Here is a 25,260-nt window from a genome sequence, read left to right on the forward strand (position 1 = left end):
TTAAAGATCAACATGTTCACTTCCCCAGTTCCAAAAATTCAAAAAAAAAATAAAATAAAAAAATGAACTGATGGAAGTGGAGATTTTCCTTCTCTGAAGCTTCCAGCGGATGTTGGCTGGTGGCCACATGTTGCCAACACACAAAAAAAGTCTTCTTGTAGATGCGAGAACGGTCCTTACGGAATAATTTCTCCTTCTGCTGATTTCTGGACGGGGTAGGAGGGAGAGGTGGGAGGCGTGTGGGAGATCCTGGTGACTGTTCCTTTGTTCTTTCCCACTGTTCCGTCTCGTGGATGAAGCATGCTGGGACAGGAAACTGCTGTCAAACCAACGGGCCAACGTCTAAACTTGTGGGCTTTAATTGCGCTCGGCTCTTTGCCCCCCCCCCCCAACACACACACACACACACACACACACACACACACACACACACCACAGACCCGAGGTTGATAATAGCTATTTTAATTGTGTTTCCGGTGCCGACGGAGGAGCAGATTGGACGCCATTTAATTACCGTTAGAAGTTACACAAGTCAGTGATCTCTGGGTGACAGTTTATGCTGGTGCATCTGGTGCCAGAGTTGGGTCGTATTTCATACTCTGATTGTACATTCCACTGCACTAATGTCGTTACAGGGCTGAGAGTAAATGGTAGGGACAGAATTAGGGAATAGGAGATGATTGTATTCCCTTTGTAAATGCCTAGCTTTTAAATTAAATAATGTTTGAGAAAACAGTGACATATTTTGCACTATAATCTGTTAAATTTGGAAAGACTACAGGATACCAGGGTCAAAAACCCAAAGCTCCTCCATCCAGTGGTGTGCAGTAGAAGTGCTACTTCCAAAAGCTGTTGAACTGCCAAGCTGGATTTTTCTGTGTCTGTAAAAAAAAAAAAAGAAGAAGAAAATTCCCACCGAAACTGAGTTCATGAATGTCGTTAATTTGTCTCATTTGACCAAAAGTCTCCAGGCAGATGTTTAATAACCACACTAAACACCATTGTATGCTTTAATGTCGAGCCAAATTCAACACTTCTTTTCTCCTCGTGCTAATATTCCTGCCTTTCTTTGTAGTGTTTATGACTAAACTTTATTCAGATACTTAAATTTCAGTGCATAAAGGACCAGAATTTTCCAGACAAATACCCAATTAAAAGTCTTTCTCCCACAGTCCTTTTAATTTGAATACGTGTTGGAGAGCTGGGTTAAAGTTAGTAACTCTGTACCTCACTAGGTAGGAAAGTGGGTGAGTGAACACAGCCTTAAAAGAGCTGCGTAACCATGGCAACTTAAGAAGTTAGTGCATGTTGGTCACAGGTTATTGGGAATCCGGCAGGAAGCTCTTTATTGGGCTGCGGAGCAGCACAGACCCTTAAAAACACGACAGTTTAGCGGCCGCGTACCAGCAGAGCAAATCAAATTAAAGTCCTAACTTGTGCTGAAGTTTTTGTGATAGCTTGTTGTAGGAGAAGAAACAAACACGTGGGACCATGTGGAGCAATTAGGGTGGGGGGGGGGGAGGGCTGTGTCAGCATTGTTTGCACCAAATGCCAAGATGAGGTGGAGGCAGCACATGGGGGCCTTGTGCTTTTATGATGAGATAGATGGGGGTTGGTCGTCAGTCCTTGTGTGTCTGTGTGTGAAAGAGAGAGAGAGAGAGAGAGAGCTAAAAGCAGAAAGGCAGTGGGGGAATTTGAGAAAAGGCAAAAGCTGCTCTTGAAGGTCTGAGTGTGGGCTCTAGCGGCAGGATCAGAGGCCTTCCTTAGGGAGGGAGGGGGTGGGTGAACGGCAAAAGTGGGACATGCCAGGACATGCTGGGGATTCAAGCCTGCAGGGAACACATTATAATGTAAAGACCAAGGTGAATAGGCTGTTCACATCTGTTGCCTGGAGCCTATCTCAGCGTGCAGTCTGACCTATTTGACAAAGATATTAGAGCTATTTGATTCCAGACCACTTTTTCTGATTGATCCGTAAGCGTATAAAACGTCAAAAATAAAAGCAACAGATCACATTTTCAGACAACGACCAACTCGTTTGGGCAGAGCATAAATCCACCTTCACGATCAGGGTAAATTAGATTGATAGCAGATTAAAAACTGATGGCCACATTCAAAACGGATTTTTTTTTTTTTCTCATGAGAATGTTGCACAGAATCATCCGGTTCATTTTTTTTTTTTTTAATTTGCTGTTGCTTACTGTTTGCTGTTGTGTAGGAAAAGGCTCTTTTGGGCCACAGGAACCTTTTTACAGGTCTAATATCTGTGGGAAGAAGGAAACCCTATTTTCCTGTACACACTGCAGAAACTTTGTAGTTCTTAGAAGTCCGACTTTTTTAGCTCCAACTTCTGGGTAGGTTCTTTCCCTGTACAAGAGGAACGTACGTGTCGGGTGTTTGGTTCAGCGCTTTACCTTGCTATAAGATAGCCCCTTCCCACAGGGGAAGGGAACCCGTTATATTGGACTCTTTAAAGACACCAGACTCCCTTGACAAAAAAAAACAAACAGTCCTTTTACCCTGCAGAACACGGGAGTTGCTTGTCTACTGCTGCACTGATTGGTTAGTTCGTTTTTGTTACTGTGTAACTTTGGTGTTTTTTTCGGGGTATTTGCTAATTCCTGCAATTTTGTCATCCAAAAAAAAAAAAAAAAAAAAAAAAAAATTACACCAAACTCCGCATTGCAATTTTTAGGGGGGAAAAACTCGTCACAATAATTGCAAACATACTCACTGCAATGCACGTTTGGTCATAACTAGAAGTATCTCAAAGTATTACAGATTTATTTGCACAGATAAAACAGAATATCTATGCATGAGTGCTGCATGAGTGCTGTACTCATGCAATGAGACACTCCCCATGGTGTAACTTCTCTGGCTTTTGATGAAAATGTTCCAAAGAGTTTCACTTGGTGACGGATAGTTAGGGGGCTCCAGTGTGCATTCACACAATTACACACATAGCGGTTTTCACGAGGCACAGAGCCGAGGCACTTTGATTTTAGTACCCGATGTGACACCTTATCTGCAAAGTAAGGTGTCGAGGTGTTTCATAGAATAAAGGATACCAGGTAGTTAGCTGCAGCAAGTCATGTGATCACAATGGAAATCTCAGTTACATAGCACCAACATATCGTTCCTGAGAGAGACGTTCTCTCTCAGGCTTCTTGTCATCCCATTTAATTAATTCTGCTCATGCGAATAGGACAGACAGCTGCAGACACTGTGAGAAAAAAAACAAAAAAACGCATTACTTTAGTAATTGAAACTGTAGCGCCAAATGGTGTGCGCCAGGCCCCGGACTCCTTACTGTTTCTAGTGAAGTACTTAGCAGATGGTTTTGAACGACTGTGGACATTTCTTGTGGTCTTCTAGAGTATTTTGCAGCGTGAAGCCAAAGAGGCTCACATCATCTCTGCCAGGGCTCAGACGCACAACCCATGAGCCCATTTCTCTGGGACTCAATAAATAAAAAAAAAAAAGGTGTTTGTTTAGGTCAGACCCCGGGTCTCTCCTTTCGAATTGAGTTCCTCCAACTGTGCACTCAGATGTCCAAAGTCAAACTGATGTGTTAAATCCCGGCACCAAATTTAAAGCCTCAGCGTGCCGCAAGTACCGCTTGATGCCACGACTCATATTAATGATGCAGTTGTTTAACACTGTCTTTTATAGAGAGTAGTTCTGGGGGTTTAAAAAACAGCCTCCGGACTTCAGTTGAGAGCATTAAGTCTTAATGTTTATTAGTTGTTCAAAATCGTTGCGTGCCAGCCTGACAAAGAGCAGCAGAGTCAGTGCAGCTGCTGCTCGCACACTGGATAGGTGCCGCTAATTAAAAATAATTAGCTCTGGTGGTTTGTTGGTATCACAGCCATACAAGCGATTGTTCTAATGATCACAGGCAAACATATAAAAAAAAAAACGTTTCCGTTTCAGATCAAGAACGCTTTCAGGTGAAACAAATCGTGTTTACCTTAATTCATGAGCTCCAGCTCCTCAAAGGAAGCAAGTGGGTCCAGCATTTAAAATATCAAAAAAGAAAATGCACTTGATCGCTGTAATTTTTTTTTTATATTTGCATAGCAAAGAGACCGAGCTGCATTTTAGGGCGTGTACTTGCGCTCTGTAAAATCCAGTCTGCTCCTGCATTTGTCTGCTGGTGATTCAAAGATTTGTATTTGTTGGACAGATTTCTGTTCTTCGTTTTGTCAGTGAAGAAGCGCATTCTCAGGAGCCCTTTCTGACTCTTCGTCTGCAGTGTTAGATGAGTGTAGAACAGCCTGTTACTGTTGCGTATTGGATTCTTTCTTTTTTTGTGTGTGTGTTGTTTATAAAAAATTTTTAAAAAAAAAAGACCCACGGACAGTAAATCTCAAGAGGGAATTGCCTTTAACTTTGACTGCAAGTTAACTCAGAGAGAGAGAGAAGTGGAGTGAAAGGATAATGAAGGCAAAAAGCACACTTTCCTTTTTCATCTTTGCTTTCATTAATTTTAGTCTTTTGAATGATGGATTTCGAGCGCAGTGTCTTGATCTTTACAAATCCCTGCGTAGTTGTACATAATGTTCGGTAATATTGGTGACATTACTCACTGCCTCCGGTTTCAAAGCTATTAACGAACAATAGAGGCTTTGAGACCGGAGGTGATAAGAGTTACTGAATGTAATTTAAAGTTTACTGCATCAGATAATATTTGGAATTTTGTTGCCAACAGTCCCGTACACGCGTCAGTCTGATTTAATTATTCTCTCTTTTTTTTTTTTTTTTTTATCAGATCACTGTCGCCGACCACGGCGATCCCGCTAAATCCACCACCGTCCGCGTCATCGTCCAGGTCCTCGACGAGAATGACAACAGGCCGTTGTTCCTGGAGAAGATCTACAAGATCCAACTCCCCGAGAGGGAGAAGCCCGACAGAGAGAGGGCCACCAAGAGAGACCCGGTGTACCGGGTGATCGCGTCGGACCGTGACGACGGACCTAATGCCGAGATCTCCTACAGCATCGAGGCGGGAGACGAACACGGCAAGTTTTTCATCGAGCCCAAGACGGGCCTGGTGTCGTCCAAGAAGGTCTCCTCTGCGGGAGAGTACGACATTCTCACGGTGAGTATCGAAACCCGAGGCGACACGCCGCCCTCAGCCTACATGTCTCCAAGTGAGCAGTAAATGTTTACAGCAGATGCCTGTTTATTGTTTTACTGTTTTATCCCCCCCCCTCATCCGCTCAATCTGTCCAACCCCCCTCGTTACCCTGCCGCTCCCTTCTTTCTTCGCTTCTCTTGTGTTTGTATTTGCACGGGCATCGACTTCAAATTTTAAGGGGCACGTTTCAAGCGGCAGCAAACGATATGCAATCGTGACAAAGGCAGCGCGAGGACGTACAGCTCCTCCGATTGTACTGCCGCGGCTCCTCGGTTACCAAAAGCCAAATCTGTGAGCCGCTGATGCGACGCCGCGCGTCGGCCGTCCTCAGTTTTCTTAAAGTGTCCCAACATTATGACATTCCGTTGAAGGGCGTCTTCAGATTACCGGGAAATAAATGTGTTATGACTGAAAATCGACCCGTCGGTTTTAATTCTCGTTTAGTCGTTACAGTCGGCTGTCAACGTCGCTGCGATAAGATTTAGCGCTAATATTTCACAAGAGTTTTTCACTCTTGCGTTTCAGGTGATTTTTTTTTTTTTTTTTTTAATCCGGATTTATTTTTCCAAAAGTTGTTTGCTGCTGCTGCTGGTGGGGGGGGGGGGGGGACGGCTGCTCGCTACCGTTACAGCACAGTTCGCTGAATCCTGAACGAACACCACACAAAAAGCGCGGCGTCGTTCAGCAATCCCGCCGAAGCGGACGGCTCAGAGTGCCGAAACGTATTCGCAATCTGCTTTTTGAAGAGTTTCAGGGAGCTGATAAGAGAGGAACTCATTTGCAACAAAAGCGTTGCATAACACCGAGCAACACAGACTTTCATTCTCTGCCCCTCTTCTCAGATTAAAGCTGTCGACAACGGGCGGCCTCAGAAATCCTCCACTTGTCGCCTGCACATCGAGTGGATTCCCAAACCAAAAGTGCCAGCCGACGCGGCTCCCCTGCTTTTCGAGGAGTCCCCCTTCACCTTTTCTGTAATGGAAAGCGACCCCGTGGCGCACATGGTGGGCGTCGTGGCAACCGAGTCCTCCGATGTCCCCGTGTGGTTTGAAATCACAGGTAACTGCCTCTTTTACCTGCACATTTGCGGTTGTGCGCATGCAGGCTGCAGAAATGCTGAGTTATGGTGTCGTTTTTTTTTGTAGGTAGAAAAATCCATTTGGACTAACAGTCTTATGTTTGAGGTACTGCTAAGAGACAAGCCAAGCGTAAATTAGCGGGCAACGTTGCCATGGCTAACATTAGCTAAAGGTAAAAACACTGGCTGGTTTTCCTGAGGTGTAATTAGTAATTGATTATTTTTTGTGAACCAACATGTGTTTTTTTTTTTTCTCCACATTACTAAGTTGGGCTATTGTTAAATCCAATCATGATGGAGAAAAACTACTGGCAGCTAATTTCTTGTTAAAGCTAACCAGCTTAACAAAGCAGCAACATCTGCCATCTCAGCTTTCTGTTTGTTGGGGTAATTTCAGTTTATTGTAAGTAATAATATCTAGAATATATATATATATATATATATATTTAAAAAAAAAAAATCTCAATGAACCTCAACCAATACAAACAAAAAGAATGAGAGAAAGGCATTTCCCTGATGGCAGCTGTGGGTTTTTAAACCTGCATAATCACCGCATTTTACTCACCAGTCTGACAACTTGAAGCCATTTTCTCAGTTTTACTGCTTGTGCAGTTGTTGCTCTCTGCCTTCATAGAGTAGTTGAAAAAAAAACGGAATTGTATCATGAATCAGTAGGTCCGAATCAATAAATATTGACGCTTTTACCCGCTTTTTTGTTTGTCCGAGGCAGATGAGAAACTGTGTATGTCCTTAAAATTTGAATTAGCCACTGTGTTTTGAGCGGTTACAAGATCATTTGTATTCTCTAGGAAGTGTTTATTTTATTTATGGTTGGCACTGTGTGCATGAGAACATTTAAAAAGACTTGAAAAATGCCTGCCTCTTCTCCCTTCCTCCCAGCCTGCCTTCCCTCTAATCAATGTCTGACTGACATGTCTCTTTTCTTCTCTTCTTTCTCTGTGCTCTTCTCTTCTCTTTTTTTTTTCCTGCTTTCCTCTTTTCTCTGGAATGTTCTGTTTGGTTGGATTTTTTTTCAAGGCGGCATTGAGGATACTGAGATGTTTTACATCCTTCAGATGGCTTGTGACCACAACTGTACAGCAGAAGGTAGCTGCTGGGATTTCCTAATAGGCTGTGCTGCATTAAGAGATCAACCTACATTGTCTGTCGGCGCCGCCTGTTAGCTGTGGTTGACTTGTGTTGTGCCATTGGATTGATGTTGTGCCATATTTTTTCCCTCTTAAACCTGTGACCTAATTCAGAGCCTCATGAGGGCTAAAATTTAAAAAAAAAAAAAAAACCTCCTCTTCATACTTTGTGTGAATTAGAGCTCCAATTTGTATCCACTGTTTGTATGTATGGTTTGTCCTTGTGAGTTCACAATCCCTTTACACAGTCGGTGGGCGGGTTAATTGCATGAAAATGGAAAATAACAGTAGAAAATGTTTAGATAAACAACAAATCTACACTGGTACTTAATGACAACATTCGTGTATCTGTTCATGATTATCTTCAACATCAGCAGAGCAGAACATTTGTGTTTATATGTCCATTTCAGTGCCCCCCCCCCATTTAAGTGTTTGTGTAACCTTGCTGCATGCGCACGACTAAGCAATGATTTGTCTCTGATCTTTATTCTTTCCTTTTTGTTTGTACAAAAAAAAAAAAAATGATTCCGCAGGTGGTAATTATGACAGCCGCTTTGACGTGGGCAAGGCCAGCGGAACCTTGATTGTAGCGCGGCCCCTGGACACAGAGCAGAAATCAAATTACAACCTGACGGTGGAAGCCACAGATGGGACACGAACTGTCAGCACCCAGGTAATTGAAACACTAATGAAACGGTTGGAGGCTGATGAGGCAGTTGTCATGGTTCTGTTTTTTTTTGTGTGTTTTTCTTCTCCTGAGAAATAGCAGGACTAAGAGAGAACTGTAATGAGGGAAGCTGTGGCCAAACTGTCCTGTTTGTTGGGATATGTTGTTGTTGCGATGCTATCAGTGCTCTCAACTGCCCAGGGAAAACGGCACACTATAAGGTTTGAGTATCATTTCATACTTGCACGACCTGACTTCTAACCGTGTCATGCTGCCTTAAAAAAAAAAAAAAAAAGCCGTGCAGATAATACAAATCGTATTGGGTATGATATGGTTCGGCTGTGCTGCATTATGTGATCTTCTTGCATTGTCTGGTGCAGCCTGTGGTGTGTCGTCACCTCCATTCAGTGTTGCATTTTCACTTATTCGTTCGCCAGATATTTTTGACATTTTGGGAAATGTAACTTCACTTGAGTGAGATGAGAAAATTGACACCACTCTAAAAACTGTTCCAAGAAATCTGCCGACCAGCTCTGAATCTCACTGGGTAACGCATTATATTTCATTAGTTGAACCCAGGCATTAAGCCGGAGTGTTAAAATAATCATGTGGGACTGTTTCTGTCAATTCTGCCAATCTCTTTGAATTTCTTTACTGGTTGCCTAGCAACTTTATGGAGACAACAAGACTCCCCAAGACTGTGGAGGTGCTGGTAGGTGGACCTTTCACCGGCTGTAGACTCAAATTCACTGTACAAATATTAGGGTAGCTTGGACTTTCTCGTGTAACGTATCTGAGGAAGTGTAAGCCCAAAAAGAAATGAAGAAAAACATTCATAGCAGCTAAAGAAGGAAGAGACATTTTCACACCATCGTACGGGCAGTCAGCATTCTTCCTCCTCTCAATTCTCCCAGCTCAGTTGAGCACCAGGAATCTTCAATTGTCTCCTTCCTGGTGCAAAGCTGCTGTGATGACGGTGCTGTCTAGCCAAAGTTTTTTGTTATTTTTCAAAGTGTGCATTCCAGAGTCCCTTCTCCTCCTCCCCTTTGCTTTGTCTCTCCCTGAACCTGTGAACCTTCTCTCACTTGTCTGGAAGAGGAACAGATTGGCTCGGCCTTTTCTGAATGGACCGAATAACTAAATATGGAGTAGATATGTTGCTCAGCAGCTGTTACCAAAGCCGAACTGCCACGATGAAGATTTTTTTTTTTGGCATGCAAGTTGTCTTTGGTCTTTGTTCCGACGGTCATGCCTTGTCCATGAGATTTAGGAACATTTTTACATGGTAGTTTGGGTCATATGCGATGGCGACATTCAAAATGTTACGTCCTTTGTCCTCAAAGGGGAGCTTCAGAGAACTGGAGCTGGAAAAGAATCTATTTGTTGTCACTCCGAATGAATAAAGCCTTTCATCATCTGGCTGCTGTGCTCCGCCGAGCCTCAGACGAAGCGCTGCCTTCACTGGCATTTCACAGCTCATCCGCAGAATCGCCACGTCTTTTAGTTTAGTGCAGAAGCTTTAAAACAGCCACAGAGTTCCTGTTTTCTCAGTTGTGATTTTCTCTGCCTGTGAAACACTTTCCCTAAAAGCCCTGGAAACGGACACTTATTTAAAAGCCTCTCAGCAACACTGCACGTGGTGGCATTTGAAGTCAATTAATCACATTCAAAGGTTAACCAATTCAAAAGGTCTAATTCTCAGTGTAGCTGGATTTTCAATGAGACGAGCTGTACGAGCAAAACTTTCAGAGTGTAGGGAGTGATTTATTCAGAATTTATATGAAAAAAAAACCGGAATCTACTTCTTTGTGTAATTGTTCTAAATCATTGTACAACCGGATCTGGGTATTGTTCCAAACATTTTCAATAATACCGGTTCCTAAACTATTCTTATTTCAATGCCAACTTCATGAAATTAATTTTAAGAAAAAGAAAATGACATAACACATTATGGCAAATTTATTTGGTTTTCATGCAGTTTAGAGGGGGAGAGTATAACTTAGTTTAGTTTCTTTAGCTACAATTAACAGATGTCTTTTTTAAACGCCTCATATGTAAGTTATCACTGTAATTTACAGATGTTCCCTCAACACCTCACATGCGATCAGTACATATTAGCTAGTTGTGTGTGCTACATGGACATCAGCTCCGTGTAGCACACACAACTCGGGTGTGTGGCAAAAGTTTGGTTCTAAAAAGTGAAAAAAGGCGTTCTAATGTAAGATTTTTGTTACCTAAGTTGAAACCGAGTGAACTATGGTAAACATTTCACTGACCCCAATAAGATTTACTCCGATGTAAACGTAGGAACAGCTACGCGTTTCCAGATGAAAACATGTTGGTATGGACGTAGCCTAGGTGTCAAAATTTGCCACAGAATGACGAGGCTTTTGTCGAGTGTAGATAGTACTGAAAAGACTTTGGTTATTAGCCCTAAACTCAACAGACAATTATTTTTTTTTTTTATATATTTTGAGAATCAAAACTGATGTTTTCACAGCTGGCAGTACAGTATGAAAGAATATGACATAATTATTTATCAGCTCCCACTGTCTTTGAATTTAAGATTATTTTCAGAAGATCAGCTCCAAGAAATCAAAACGAACTGCTGATTTAAATGAGAATCGCAAAAGATAGCGTGATGGCGGGGCCTTTTACTTTGTTCTGCTGCCGAACTGATGAGTTGCCAACTCAATTTCGTTGTATGTTTTTACAATGACCATAAACATCCTTATCCTTATCCTTATCCTTAAGGAGGATCAACTTTATGCGTCTTATTTCATAATTTTCTTCCAGTGAACTAAACTAGGTCAGAGAACCCTCATCTGTATACCAGATGAAGTCCTCCTCGCTGCCCTCAGACTTTAAATGTACATATTTTTGGACATATTATCAGAGCTGTTAGTGAGCCGCTATCTTGCAGATGAGTGCTAGTGCGTATGAAACAGTATATCCATCTGACCACTGCAGGTCAGCTGTTTTCTGTCAAGGGAACGGATTTACTGAATTTGTATGCTCCATAAACCACGCTGTGTGATGTAGGCCAGCTGCTTGGGATATGCCGACGCCCGAACGGTGGCTGTCAGAGCCGTACAGGATTTGCGGAGAATGTGGCTATTACCCAAATTTGGTTGGCCGCACTGAAAGTGAGCAGTCATTATCACCGATTATGTTCATGTTCATTTGAGCATTCAGGTAAGAAAGTAGCATGTGTCTTCAGTGAAGTATCGAGTCTTGATTTTACCTGCATATTTTATAGATGATCTAAAGCACCAGCAGGCTGACTTGCTCATATTTGTGAGAAAGCCGTACATGTCCTGGGGATTTAGAAGCACCGCGTGCTTCAACGTGGTTCAGCAGAAACACCTGAGTGCCATGGCTGCACACTTATTTATTCGATAACACGGCATTGACGGTATTTTCTCCATTAGCGGGGTTTAATGGAAACTGTCAACACACTCCTTACTGGGAAGTGTGACTGTTTTGTGTCTTATAAGGTTTTCAAAAGGATGTGTCACCACACTGACATGTATGAATCTACCTCTTGAGGTGGGTTCAATCTTTTGCTTTTCAAGGCAGGCTAGTAAATAAACAGCCAAGTTAATCCCCTTGATTGTACATCGTTGGGATTAAACATCAAACACTTGAAGAAAAAGAGTATTATAACCTATTATTACGTGAAAGACAAGATTATGCTGAGTAATCAATTTCCTTCGTCTCTGTGTTTGCAACCTAAAATGAATCCCTGAAGATACAACTTCAATAGGAAAGCATATGCAAATGGGGCATTGAATGTATGTTACTGGGTATGAATTTGCAGTTTGTTTGTTCTTTACTTTTAAAACATGTCACACTGATTTTTTTTTTTTGCTGCAAATGAATGCACCCCGTCACACACATTGCAGTGCTCCTCGTGAAAGCTCAAAGTTGGACTTATCTATTCTTCAAATCAAAGTCATGTGGAAGCTACACTGCCAGACGGGCTGGCCTATTTTTTTCTCTCTCTCCTATGAATGTTTTTCTTTCTTTTCTTTTTGTTCTCTCTCTCTCTCCTTCTCACCCCCCTTTGTCTTTCTCTCTGATAATCTCCCCTAGTTTTTTTTAAGTTTTTTTTATTATTATTATTTCAAAAATCTTCACATTTATTGGCCAGGCATGCAGGGATGATGATTATTCTGTTTGGGTAGAATAAAGTGCAAACAAGAGTGCTGGACCTCTGTGGGTAGTGGGCTGTGTTAATCCTGTTTTGGGAACATGTTGGAGTGCTCGGTGCCAGCGCCCTCCCCTCGCCCGGAACCTGCCACCTGGCAGGGGGAGCTTCCTCTCCTACTCATGGCACAGGAGGACAACCAGCACAATGAAAGCTCCCCCTGTGCCCTGTTCTGGATACCACACAAAAGGTGTGTCCTTGTTGAGGAGCTGGTGTTTTAAACCGTCTTCAGCTCTTGAACTTCTTTGGAATTTTCAAATCGAAATCACAAAATAATAAAGCTGAACATTTTGAGTGGAATCCCTTTCGTGGCTCCAGTGGTGGTACCAGAATGATGGATTGTGGTCTGTTGTGCACTTTCCATTTGACCGTTAATTCTATGAAGGGAAGGCGTCTCCGGAGGATCAGCTGATGTAGACAAGGGGTGCTGCATTCCAGCTCGGGCACCTCATAGCCAGGAGCTGCGCCAACAAGGCAGCCTTCCCTTCCCCCACCACCAGCTACATGACATCCTCCCTTAGCTGTGCAGAAGTACCTCAAGCTGTTCTGCTTGCAATCTGTTCCTGGTCTCCTGTTTCTCATGTTATCTGAGTCCACATAACAAAGATTCTCTTTATGTCTCACTCGAAGGTTCAGTTTATTCAAACTTTTTTTTTTCTTTTTTTTACCTGTATTCTTGCCTTTGGTATCAAAGCTGACTCTGTTTCTCCTGATTTTTTTTTTTTTTTTTTTAAATTTTTTTTTTTTGCATTTTATTCCCAGCCACATTTTTTGTTCGTTTCTTTCATTTTCACCCACAACCTGTTTTTCAAAATTTGACCATTTCCCTTGGCTTTCTTTGTTTTGTTTTTTTTCCCCGCTGTCACTTGTCTTTCTCACTCTCATCTCAGCCTCACAGCACTTTTTTTTCCCTTTAGTATCTCCATCTGTCACTTCGGTGTCTCAGTCCCAATCTGGTTCCTCTTCACTGATCCCAGAGGAAGACCTATACAAAGACTACAGAGTTTGCCTCTCCCGCCAGCATTTCTGCTGCAGTCAGGCTGTATCATGCTGCTTTGTGATGTTTGGGGGGCAAAGTTGCTTTGAAGTGTTGTAGAGGCTGCTTGCAAAGGAAGAGGCAGGTTTGTGTGAATATGTGGGGTGTGTGTGTGTGGGGGGGGTGAATAGCCTTTTGTGTGCTTTCTAAACCATATGAAATGGGACATTGGGGATAGATGTACACACTACTGACTGGGCTCTATTCCTTTCTGCTCCGTGACAGCACTATCAGCCCTCGCCACCTTACTCACTATTCACAAGATCTGGCCAGATTGAGAGGCCTTGGTGTGGATGCCTGTGTGGAAATGCACATTTTTCTGTGTGTGTGTGTGTGTGTGTGTGTAAAAGATGGTGCTATATGATGTCTGGCGTGACATGAGAAGACATGCTCAGAATGAGATAGACTGTCACGTTTGTGAGAGTGCAACACACACACACCAGAGGCGCCGGTTTCATGTGCTTTTTTGCAGCGTTAGCATCACATTAGCAAAGTCTATTTATTTTACATTACATGTCCTGATTAGCAGTGTGACATGGGTCGCTCAGGACATATGACTTGTGGCAAACAGCCAGATTGCAGCACCAACAGACAGCATGCAGCCCAGCGGTCCCCCCTGCAAGATGACATCTGTGAGCTTCGGCAGCACTGCCAACATCACAGCGCAAAGCAGATTGTAAATGTTATCAGTCCTGTCAGGTTGAGTCTATATTTGTCTCTGATATAGGCCTACGGCGCTCAACAAACCGTATTATGACTACAAACAACAGGGAGCTCTTGTTTTGACCAAAGATCTGACAAACCCTGGTCAGCTAGTGAGCTGTCACCTGGTCAGAGCTTTGTTGTCTGTGGCCCCCACTTCAGTCATCCTGCACCAAACTGCCCGGTGTGGAGCGTTTCCTTACGGGACATCACCCCCTGGTGTCTGGTATGCAGGTGTCTAATCTGGGCTGATCCCTTTGTTCCCCATGTTTGGCAAGGGTAGAAACCCCTGGCTGGTCTGGGAAGCAGAGATGGCATTCCAGCAGCTCTCCATAATCCTCTGTCGGAAGTCCAGTAGACGAGTGGCTGGTGTTGATAAAACATGCTCCCAGTGGAATTTTACAGTTTGGGGATGTTATATTCTTTGTTGTGTGTGGAGAGAGACAAAAAAAAAAAGAAAACACATCAACTGCAGTTTTTAGCTCTCCAAAGCAAGAAGCACAAATGTGTAGAAATGAGTTTCATGGATTTTGACAGCAGTTTGCGAAGAAATTAGCAAAATGTTTCATCTGCAACAAGAGGACCACGAAAACATGTTTAACTATCCTCCAAGTTGCATCGCAGCTTTATATCACTGGACCTGTCCTTTTTACTGCTCCACAGTTGTACTCTCATTTTACCCACCTGTTCCTGTACGTTGCTCACAGTTCATTTAGATGCATTGTTTGTATTTCAGCATTGATTTGTTGTTTTCACTCTTCGAAGCATCAAGTAGCTGTTCAACTAAAATTTTTCTTTTGCCTTCATATGTGTCGACTACGGCAATTAACACAGTGCTTCTTATTATTACAATGCTTGGGAGAAGTATTTGAAAAGTTTATATTCTGTGTGCAGACAAAATATACTGACTGAAATACCCAAAGGACTGAAAATAAAGATAAAAGTATCAGTAACAAGCCTTTCGACCACTTTAGTGTACTGAACTTGTTTTTGCTGCATTTACCACAGCTATGTTATTTTCAATAATTTACTGGAACATTTGTGGTTTGTTCATTACATTCTTGTTTAAAACAATCAAATGGATTTCCAGTCACGTAAGTATTCAGATCACTGGGTTGTTGCAGTCAGTCATGTATTCTCACATGTAAACCTATTAGACCCCGGCCAATATATGTGCCGACATGAAAACGTTTTTTACAGAACATAATGCAGAAAGAAATACTACGGTTTATTACTTGGAGGCAATTGGGTTCTATTTATTTATTTATTTTTGTCTTTGTAATTATTGAAATCCCAGCAAGGCTAACTGTTTCGGTGCACTGATGTCAATGTGAACAAGTAACTGAATAATAACAGTAAATTATCCTGCCTTCATTACATCTCTGTCACAAGTGTTAAGTAACCCGATTTGAGGGATCATTGCAAAGAAATGTGTTTATAGAAACGGAATACACAGTGTATATGTGAAGAATATCCGCCGTTATGTCAATCATTTTTTCACTTCTTAATATTGGTATCGGCCCCAAAAATCCAGTATCAGTCGAGCTGTAAAACCTAACCCTAACCTGTTTAGAAACCTAACCCTGGTTGGTTAGCACTGCTTTAGAATGACCATCTTTATGCTTTTTATACTAATACCTTGTCAGAACTAACTTGTAAAACTGGATTTTTTTTTTTTTTTTGACTGGTTCAACCATCCAGTTGAAATGTCAGCCATTACAACACAGTGACAGAATTAGAAATGGCTCTGATAATCACCTCGAAATGATTTTCACATGCATGATTTGAGAAATAGCATACACATCAGGTTTACATTTTTTTTAATTTCCCTCCCATTTATGTGTCTCCTCCAGGTGCTTATCCGTGTCATTGACACCAACAACCACCGGCCGCAGTTCTCTCAGCAGGTTTATGTTGTGAATGTCCCTGAAGACAAACCAGCGGGGACGGAGGTCCTGCAGATCAGCGCTGTGGACAGAGACGAGAAGAACAAACTGACCTTTACCCTCCTGAGCAGCACCGATCCCTTTAGCCTGAGGAAGTTCCGACTCGACCCGGGAACCGGCACCCTGTACACCACTGAGCGACTGGATCATGAGACCATGCATCGTCACATCCTCACTGTCATGGTAGGAATCAGCGAACACTGACAAATTAGCAATACTTTGATCAGTTGGAGAAGTTCCTGCATTTGGTTTAATAGATTTTATTTGGGAATTGTTTGCTACATTAGAAAAATACGCATCCATGAAATTATGATAAGCTTGTTTGTTTTTCAAAATATGAATAATCTGCTGTTTAATTATGCTTTTCTTCAGGAATGAATTATCCCTTGAGGGGTTCTCGTGCTCATGTCTGTTTTCTTTCTCTTCTTCCTCTCTATCGGTCTCTCTTTCTTCATGATTTCTTCTTCTTTTGTTTTAGGTTCGAGACCAGGACATTCCAGTAAAGAGGAACCTCGTACGTGTTATTGTCAACGTGGATGACACCAACGACAATGCACCGTGGTTTATAGGCACGCCTTACTCCGGCCATGTCTTCGAATCCGCTGCCATAGGCTCGGCCGTGCTCCAGGTCACATCTCTTGACAAAGACAAGGGCTACAACGCAGAGGTTGTCTACAGCATCGAATCAGGTGAATGCTCACCTAGATACTGTGTGGCTATGTTGAGCCACAATTTCCCCACTTTTTTTTCTTCTGTTAGCACAAAGCTCTCATTGTAGAATGCGGCATATGAAATCAGCTCATACAAAATGCATGAGTCATCAGTACTGCTGCCCACAGGGTCTTGATCATGAATGAAATACTTTACAAAGTGAGGGAGAATATTGAAGACTGTACAGAGGATCTCCACATGTGTGGGAGATGGGCGGATCCCTCTCAGAGTTTCCCACGATGCTTTTCTCCTACAATGAGTTGTTATATGACAACAAGAAACGGTTAGATTTTTGACACGTGCATATTCAAAATAGCAGAGATGACTTCATGTGATTGAATTGCAGCTTGCTTTGTTTTGAGAAAAACTTAGGTCTTAGAATGACCTGTGACAGAGTGGGGAAATATTTACATTTCAAATGCTCATCAAACACACCTTCCTGGTACAGAAAAATATTATATTTTTCTTTTGTCTTTCCTCTCTTATAGGAAATTTTGCAAACTCCTTTGCTATTGACCCTGTTCTTGGGACAATAACAGTCGCCAAAGAGCTAGATCGCAGTAGCAAGACAGCGTTTGAACTCACCGTGAAGGCATCTGATAACGGAGTACCTCCACTGTCAACTACAGCCACTGTACACATTGTGGTAACAGTTTCTGACAATGCAGCCCCCAAATTCACTAAAAAGGAGTTCTCCGCAGAAGTCAGTGAATCGGCCCATCCACGAAGTTTTGTGAGCTCGGTCACAGCCGTCAGCCAGTCGTCTGTTTTCTATCAGATAAAAGGTGGAAACATCAACAATGCATTTGATATAAACCCAAACTCAGGAGTGGTTGTGACACAGCAAGCTTTAGATTATGAGACCACTCCTCAGTACAAGCTTATCATTCAGGGCACCAACATGGCCGGCCTTTCCAGCAACACAACACTTCTGATTCATCTGAAGGATGAAAATGACAACGCTCCGGTCTTCATCCAGCCGGAATTCAAAGGACTGATCAGCGAGTCGGCCCCCGTCAACAGTGTTGTTCTGACTCAAGCAAACACTCCGTTTGTCATCCACGCCTCCGATGCTGATTGCGACCAGAATTCGATGCTCATTTATCAAATCGTCGAACCCTTTGCACATAACTATTTCGCCATTGACTCGAGCACCGGAGCGATCAGAATCACTACTGCCTTGGACTATGAACAGAGGATTGTTTTCCGCTTCACAGTCCAGGTCCACGATCTCGGAATGCCACGACTGTTTGCAGAGACGGCGGCCAACGTGACCATTCAAGTAATAGACGTTAATGACTGCCCACCAGTTTTAAGCCAAGATCTGTACGAGACAACCGTCATAGTGCCCACCTACAAAGGGGTAGAAGTCATGCAAGTCAATGCAACAGACTCAGACTCCGGGCCTAACTCCAAACTTCTGTTCTCCATCTCTGAGGGAAATATCGGCGATAAATTTAAAATTGATCCAATCACAGGGATGCTCTCTATTCAGAATGTCACACAGCTCAGGAGCAGATATGAATTAAAGGTTCGGGTCTCTGATGGTAGATTTTCAGCTGTTGCTACAGTGAAGATCACTGTAAAGGAAAACAAGGAGAGCAAGCTGAAGTTCACCCGAGAGTCCTACAAAGCCTACATCCAAGAAAATTCCTCTGAGAAGAAAACACTAGCAGTCATTGCTGCTGTTGGAAACCAGGTCAATGAGCCTTTGTTCTATAAAATTTTGAACCCTGACAGCAGGTTTGAAATCAGCCGCACATCTGGAGTTGTCTCAACCACTGGGATTCCATTTGATCGTGAAGCACAGGACACGTACGATATTGTTGTTGAGGTCACCAGAGAGGACAAATCTGAAGATGGGGCTCATGTTTTAGTAACTTTGACTGTTGAAGACGTCAACGACAACACACCTATGTTTGTGAACCTTCCCTATCATGCCCTGGTCCAGATGGATGCAGAGGAAGGCCAGGTCATCCGACAGGTCACGGCAGTGGACAAAGACATAGGCTCAAATGCAGATATCCATTATCACATAAAGGAACATCAGGAGCAATTTCAAATCAGCCCCTCTGGTGAAATCTCACTCAAAAAGAAGTTTGAGAAAGACTCGCTCAACACAGACTTTGTCATCGTTGTTATGGCAGAAGATAATGGAGAACCAGCTCTCTGGGCAGAAGTGGAAGTGCCAGTTACAGTCGTTAACAAAGCCATGCCTGTGTTTGAGAAGCCTTTTTACAGCATAGAAATCCCAGAAAATATTCCGTTACACTCCCCTGTGCTCCATGTGCAGGCCAATGATTCTGAAGGCCCCCGTATTGTGTACACCATCTCCGAGGGAGATCCTTTCAAACAGTTCTCGATTGATTTCAACACAGGTGTTATTCATGTCATTCAGCCTTTGGACTTTGAGACACATCCTGCCTATAAGTTAAACGTACGAGCCACAGACTCTCTAACTGGAGCACATTCTGAGGTGTTTGTTGATATCATACTGGAAGATGTAAATGATAACGCCCCCGTTTTCCTGTCAAAGACATACTATGCCAATATTTCGGAGGCCTCTGCTATTGGTACAACTGTTCTGCAGGTTGATGCCAAAGATTCTGATACTGGTAATAACCAAGAAGTGTTCTTTCAGTTGGTTGAGGAAAGGGGGAAGAGTTCGGATTATTTTACCATTGACCGTGACACAGGAGTAATCTCTACAGCTCAAGTTCTTGATCACGAAGAGAATCAGCAACACAAGTTAAGAGTCCGCGTAGTGGACGGAGGAGTCCCAGCCCTCTCCAGTGATGTCATCGTGACCATAGATGTAACCGATCTCAATGACAACGCTCCGGTATTTACAGAGCACACTTACAAGACCAATATCAGCGAATTGGCCCCACGCGGACATTTCGTCAGCCAAGTCCAGGCATCTGATGCCGACAGCTCAGACACAAGTAAGTTGGAGTTCTCAATTATATCTGGAAACGAAGATCAGAACTTCGCCATCAACAAACAAACCGGTGCCATCATCGTTTCCAACCATCGCAGGCCACAAATGCAGCCCCATTACAATCTTAATGTGTCAGTTTCAGATGGTGTATTCAGAAGCTCAGCCGTCGTCTTGGTAACAGTTATCGGTGCCAACTTCCACAACCCCATCTTCTCTCAGGTGGACTATTTGGCAGAGCTTATTGAAAACTCACCCGCGGGTACCTTGGTAGCAGAGGCGAAGGCGACAGATGACGATGAAGGCATTTACGGGAAAATAACATACCAGATTGTCAACGACTTTGCAAAAGACAAGTTCTCTATCAATGCAAATGGAGAAATTTTCACTCTGGAGACCCTTGATCGAGAAAATACAGTCGAGAAGGTTATTCCTATTTCCCTCATCGCTCAAGACGGCGGTGGGAAAGTAGGCTTTTGTGTTGTCAACATCATTCTCACCGATGCCAACGACAATGCCCCACAATTCAGAGCAGTTGAGTACAAAGCCACTATTGCATCGGATGTCCCAAGGGGAACCTCTGTGGTTAAAATCGCTGCCTCAGACATGGATGAGGGAAGCAATGCTGACATTGAGTACTCATTTGAAGCCGATGTTCAAAATGTGGAAGAGAACTTTGAAATCCACCCAAACTCTGGAGTCATTATAACCAAAGAGAGCCTAATTGGACTTGAAAACGAGCTCTATGCGTTCTTTGTGAAGGCAAAAGATACTGGGAATCCACCCAAACATTCTGTCGTACAGGTTTACATCAGGATTGTCGCACCGGAGACGGCAATTCCCAAATTTGCTGAATCACATTATCGTTATACGATTGCTGAGGACCTTCCCATTGGCACAGAGATAGACGTGATTCAGGCTGAGAGTGAGCAGCCAGTCGTTTACAGCCTCGTGAAGGGCAACACTCCCGAGAGCAATGAAGATGAAGTGTTTGTCGTAGATGGAGATAGTGGAGCCTTGAAGCTTCAGAAGAGCCTCGACCATGAGACGACCAAATGGTACCAACTTATTCTGCTCGCCCAAATCAAACAGGAGAATTATGAGATCGTCGCGTCAGTAAGTGTAAACATCCAGGTGAAAGATGTCAATGACAACAAGCCAGTCTTCGAGTCAGACCCGTATGAGGCGGTCATAGTGGAAAACATGCCAAGTGGGACTCAAGTTATTCAAGTCAAAGCCATCGACCACGACTCTGGAACCAACAGCCGTGTCGTCTACAGCCTCGACCCCAAGCAGAACTTGCAGGAGATCGCTGAGCTGTTTGCTGTTAACAGTGAAACTGGATGGGTGACCACCCTGAAGGAGCTAGACCGTGAAAAAATCAACAAATACACGATCGCCGTGCAGGCCGCAGACCAGGGCGACAAAGTCCAACATGTCACTGGCACCAGAGTGGAGGTAACGGTAGCCGACGTGAACGACAACCCACCGCGCTTCACCGCAGAGATCTACAAAGGCACAGTCAGCGAAGATGACCCTCCTCCCAGCGGGGTGATTGCTATCCTCAGCACCACGGATGATGATTCTGAAGAGATTAATAAACAAGTGAACTACTTCATCACAGGTGAGCATTTTTATTATTTTGTGAAAGAGCTAATTACTAAGCCCACAGTTTACTCTCTACTCCTTTGTGTAACCGTTTTTCATAAACAGAGCTTAGGGGGGGGGGGATTATCCTTTTATGCCACTTAATATGATGATAATATCTCATGTTTGAAACATTACACAGTCCTGTTATCTGCAAGGAGTCTAGGAGGTGTAGGTTAGGAGTTCTAGGCAAATATTTAGGTCATTGTACTACAGAAATGTATAATTATCTGAATAATGCTTTGAAATGAACTGGGGGAAAATACTTCCTCTGGTGCTAATTAGCAAGTGTGTATAACTACGCCAAGTCTGGAAATATTGAGAGGAATCACAAACCAGCACCATCTTCACTTAATGCGTACTTCTTTGTTTGCAGTGTTGCTTTTGTACCAATAAGACATCATAAAATGCTTTGTGAAGCAGCGGTGAACACACAAATGATCCTATCCGTGCTTAATCATTTATATTTAGTGGAATACAGATTAAAATTGAGGGCAGCTCCTTATCCTTGTGTGTTTTTAATGACTCAGGCTGCTTCCTGCTCCGGAGTTGTTTGTCATGCTGAAGTGGTATTTTTCCTTTTAACACCAAACAGGAGGCGACCCTCTCGGCCAATTTGCCATCGAACACATTCAGAATGAATGGAAGGTATCTGTCAGGAAGCCTTTGGACCGTGAAGAGAAGGACAATTATCTCCTTAACATCACTGCTAGTGACGGCATCTTCACTGCCAAAGCTGTCGTGGAGGTCAAAGTGCTGGACGCCAATGACAACAGCCCAGTCTGCGACGAGGTAAACCCTACTGTGTTGTAACCCCAGCTCTTGATCTCCGTTTTGTTGCGCTCGTTTCGTCATGATATTCACTTTTATTTCTACTCCTCTTCTCATTTTCCTCTTGCTCCATCTGGCCTCCAGTCGGTGTACAGTGAAAGCGTCCCGGAGGACTCCCCTGCTGGCAGACTCATCTTGCAGGTCTCGGCCACAGATGCCGACATCCGCTCAAACGCCAAAATCTCTTTTGAGCTGCAGGGAGTTGGATCAGAATGGTTCATCATTGACTCTGACACAGGTGTGTGTCTCTGTGGCAACAAGCCTTTGTTCAAATACCGTTCTGTAAAAAAGAGTAGCGATGGTGCGATGTATTGTGGTCAGTAAAAAAAAAAAAAATCATCTCTAGTCATGAATAATAGATTTTATATGAATCATTTCTCTTTTCTGTCTTTATGACGCCATCTGTGTCCGCAGACATCGAGTTAGATTTTATTCCGGCTGTGTTGGAGGTTATTCTGATTATTAGGGAGCAGTATGTGGGACACTCGTGTTAAAATCTCTCATGAAACACTCTTGGTCCTCTGCTTCGAGCCACAAAATCAATCAGACAGCTCAGCATGGCAGCGGTTTTACATTCTACATGAGAGTCGTGATCCCACTGCAAAATGTTATTCCTTTTTGTGTGTTTTTGTGTGTGTTTCAATCATTGTCAGCCATGGCGGAGCCAGGATCGTTTTCTCGTGCCCAGTTGTTATTTACTTATTCACTTTTAAAAGAGCCAAGAACATTTCCCTGCAGGGCAACTGAAAGACCCACATTGGCACTAAACTACAGAGCTGCACACTTGTATTGAATTTATAGATGCTATACTTCTCGTCTGCAAATAATTTCATCTGGGAGAACTTCTAAATCACACGCTCAATCTGGCTGCTAGGATGAGAAAAGTAAAAAAAAAACACACACACACACACGCACACACACACACACACACGCACACACACACACATAATGCCCATTAATCAGAACCAACCTGTTTTGAAAATAAATGCAAATCAAAACGCACGAAAGGACAAAAAAAAAAATCAAACTAAGCCAGTAGATTTGAACAACTATGGAACACATCTGCTGTCACAAAGAACCCCTTGTAATATTTTGAGGCTGCCACCAAGACAGACAATAAGGCAACAATGCCATCCAGCTGTCTTTTGCTAAACCTCAATATTGAGTTTCCATCAGCAGAGCTACCGTTATGGAGAGGGGATACTATCATTTTTTTTCCCCAGCGCAGACAAGTAGGATTATTGCTGATGAGGACCGCCAAGAGGCTCCTCTGGAGTTTTCCAGAGAGGTTGTGGGAATGTTTGCTGCCTCGCATCCCAGGATACTTCCAAGCTGCTCTTAGCTGCCAACTCTGATGTTTTCCTTCATCGCCCCATTCTCTCCCTCCTCTCCCGCTTCAATTATTCATTTATTCCTCTCTCCTCTCTCTTAAAAGCTATTAGTTCTTTGGATGCTTTTAACTTGGTTAGTCGACAGTAGACAAGAGGGTTATTGTGCGGTACAGTCTACATGGTTTGTTCTCTTGAACAGAAACTCAATATTTGATTAATTGCTGACACACATTTTATATCAGTGGGAAAATGGAATAGCTTCTATGTTGAACCTCGGTTAGTAAATCACATGCATCTACTCCCCCGAGAAGTCTGTCTGTGTTTTTGCATTTCTCTAAACATTGTTCCGTCTTACCTTCAGGGGAGTTGAAGACCTCGCAGCCGCTCGACCGAGAGGAGAAGGACGAGTACAGGTTCAAAGTGCGGGCGGTGGACGGAGGAGGGCGGTACTGCGAGGCCGACATCCACATCACCGTGGAGGACGTCAACGACAACCCGCCGCAGTTCTCGTCCGATCCGTACACCCTCACGGTGTTTGAGAACACGGAGACGGGCACGTTTGTGGCAAAGCTGCTGGCAAATGATGTCGATACTGGTGAGGAATTTTACTCTCATGCACACTGTTTCCACGATCATGTGCTCGAACAGGAAACTAAATCAGTCCATTACCTAAAAACGGGTAGCGTGAGACCTTTACCTACTATGAAAGGTTCTTTTTCATTCACTCTGACGGTTTTCTAAATGTAAAATCTACAACCGTTTGGTTAAAGAATGGGGCAGCTGCACTGCTTCTCTTTTTCTTTCTGTTGAGATGGTGAATGCAAATCTAGTGAAAAACCTTTAACCCTTTATCTAAAGCTAATTACCTGCGGAACAAGGAGGGCCTCATATCTGAAGCCGTAACTGCCCAGCTTTTATGTTCTCACACAGCACACGTGCATTTTACAGTGATAAGATGACAGATATAGTCATCATCAAACAGCGGGTTCTTAATTTCAGCGGGTAGACTCAAAGGCTTCTCATTTCCGGCCAGTGATCGGCTATTTTGTTGGCTCAAAGGTTGGCTTACGAAGCTAAAGACACGTTATACTGACTTTAGCTTCACGTGTTGGTCGAAAGCTCCGTCTTCCACAAAACTTTTTAGAATGTTCACAGCTGACTCGTATTAAAACAAGAACCCAGTGGAAAGAGTCTTAAATATCAAGAACCTGTTCTCAGGCAGAAAGTCAGCGTTTTCGTCTTCACTGATCCATGAAGAAGACGTGGATCATCAGCTCCTGTGACTTCAGTTTTGGAAAGGTGTTAAAAAAAAAGAAAAAAAAAAAAAAGACACCGCCCCTTCAAACTCCTTGAATGCTGAGTATCGGCGTTTCTGCAGCCCCACACTGTTTCAGCATGTAGAGACATCTCAAGTTCAACAGCACAATTGTAATTTAAGAAAGCGAATGGTCAATTATACAGAAGATTGGGATTTTGAAACACTTAAGTCCCTTATCAAGATGTTTAAAATGTCATTATTAAAAATTTCAAATAGAAAAACTCAGAAATTCCCTTATTGCTCATTAGTTCAGCTAAAATAAACATCTTGACTATAACTCAGTAAGATACGGCTCATCCAGTCTTGATCTTGATTTTTCCCTGTTTGGAGAATATTTGTAAATGTTTTAGTGCTGCACCATTGCTGCCTCAGCGCACTGACTAAGTAAGTATCAGGAGATCAACTTGAGAGTCATTGGAAGCTCTCAAGTAAATCTGTTTCAATTCAGTTGTAGATTCTGCTGAGGCAATAAAACGCTAATCATAAGACAATAAGCTCACAAATGGCTGTAGAATATTAACAGCAACCCAGCGCATTACTCCCAGTCACAATAACGT

General features: G+C 43.0%; 1 protein-coding gene across 12 annotated transcripts in view; it reads left to right on the forward strand.

The window, feature by feature from the left end:
- The window catches only part of fat1a (FAT atypical cadherin 1a), a 77,941-nt gene that overhangs the window by 31,026 nt on the left and 21,655 nt on the right, over nt 1-25,260 (forward strand). For 10 of the 12 annotated variants that reach the window (XR_011179117.1, XR_011179118.1, XR_011179120.1 and 7 more), the window contains exons 5-14: nt 4,772-5,101; nt 5,983-6,199; nt 7,257-7,325; nt 7,900-8,039; nt 15,835-16,110; nt 16,406-16,616; nt 17,127-21,200; nt 21,819-22,015; nt 22,139-22,292; nt 23,747-23,980. Coding sequence is in view for 8 of the 12 variants with exons in the window: in XM_069166927.1 (XP_069023028.1) it covers nt 4,772-5,101; nt 5,983-6,199; nt 7,257-7,325; nt 7,900-8,039; nt 15,835-16,110; nt 16,406-16,616; nt 17,127-21,200; nt 21,819-22,015; nt 22,139-22,292; nt 23,747-23,980 (5,902 nt within the window). In the remaining 4 variants the exon portion in view is untranslated. The remainder of the gene's footprint in view (nt 1-4,771; nt 5,102-5,982; nt 6,200-7,256; nt 7,326-7,899; nt 8,040-15,834; nt 16,111-16,405; nt 16,617-17,126; nt 21,201-21,818; nt 22,016-22,138; nt 22,293-23,746; nt 23,981-25,260) is intronic. The other 2 variants (XM_069166929.1, XM_069166932.1) reach the window with 1 other exon arrangement.

Source organism: Embiotoca jacksoni, unplaced genomic scaffold (assembly GCF_022577435.1).
Source record: "Embiotoca jacksoni isolate LCO1_2020_lvr unplaced genomic scaffold, fEmbJac1.0.p SCAF_4, whole genome shotgun sequence".
In the NCBI taxonomy this organism is placed as follows: domain Eukaryota; kingdom Metazoa; phylum Chordata; class Actinopteri; family Embiotocidae; genus Embiotoca; species Embiotoca jacksoni.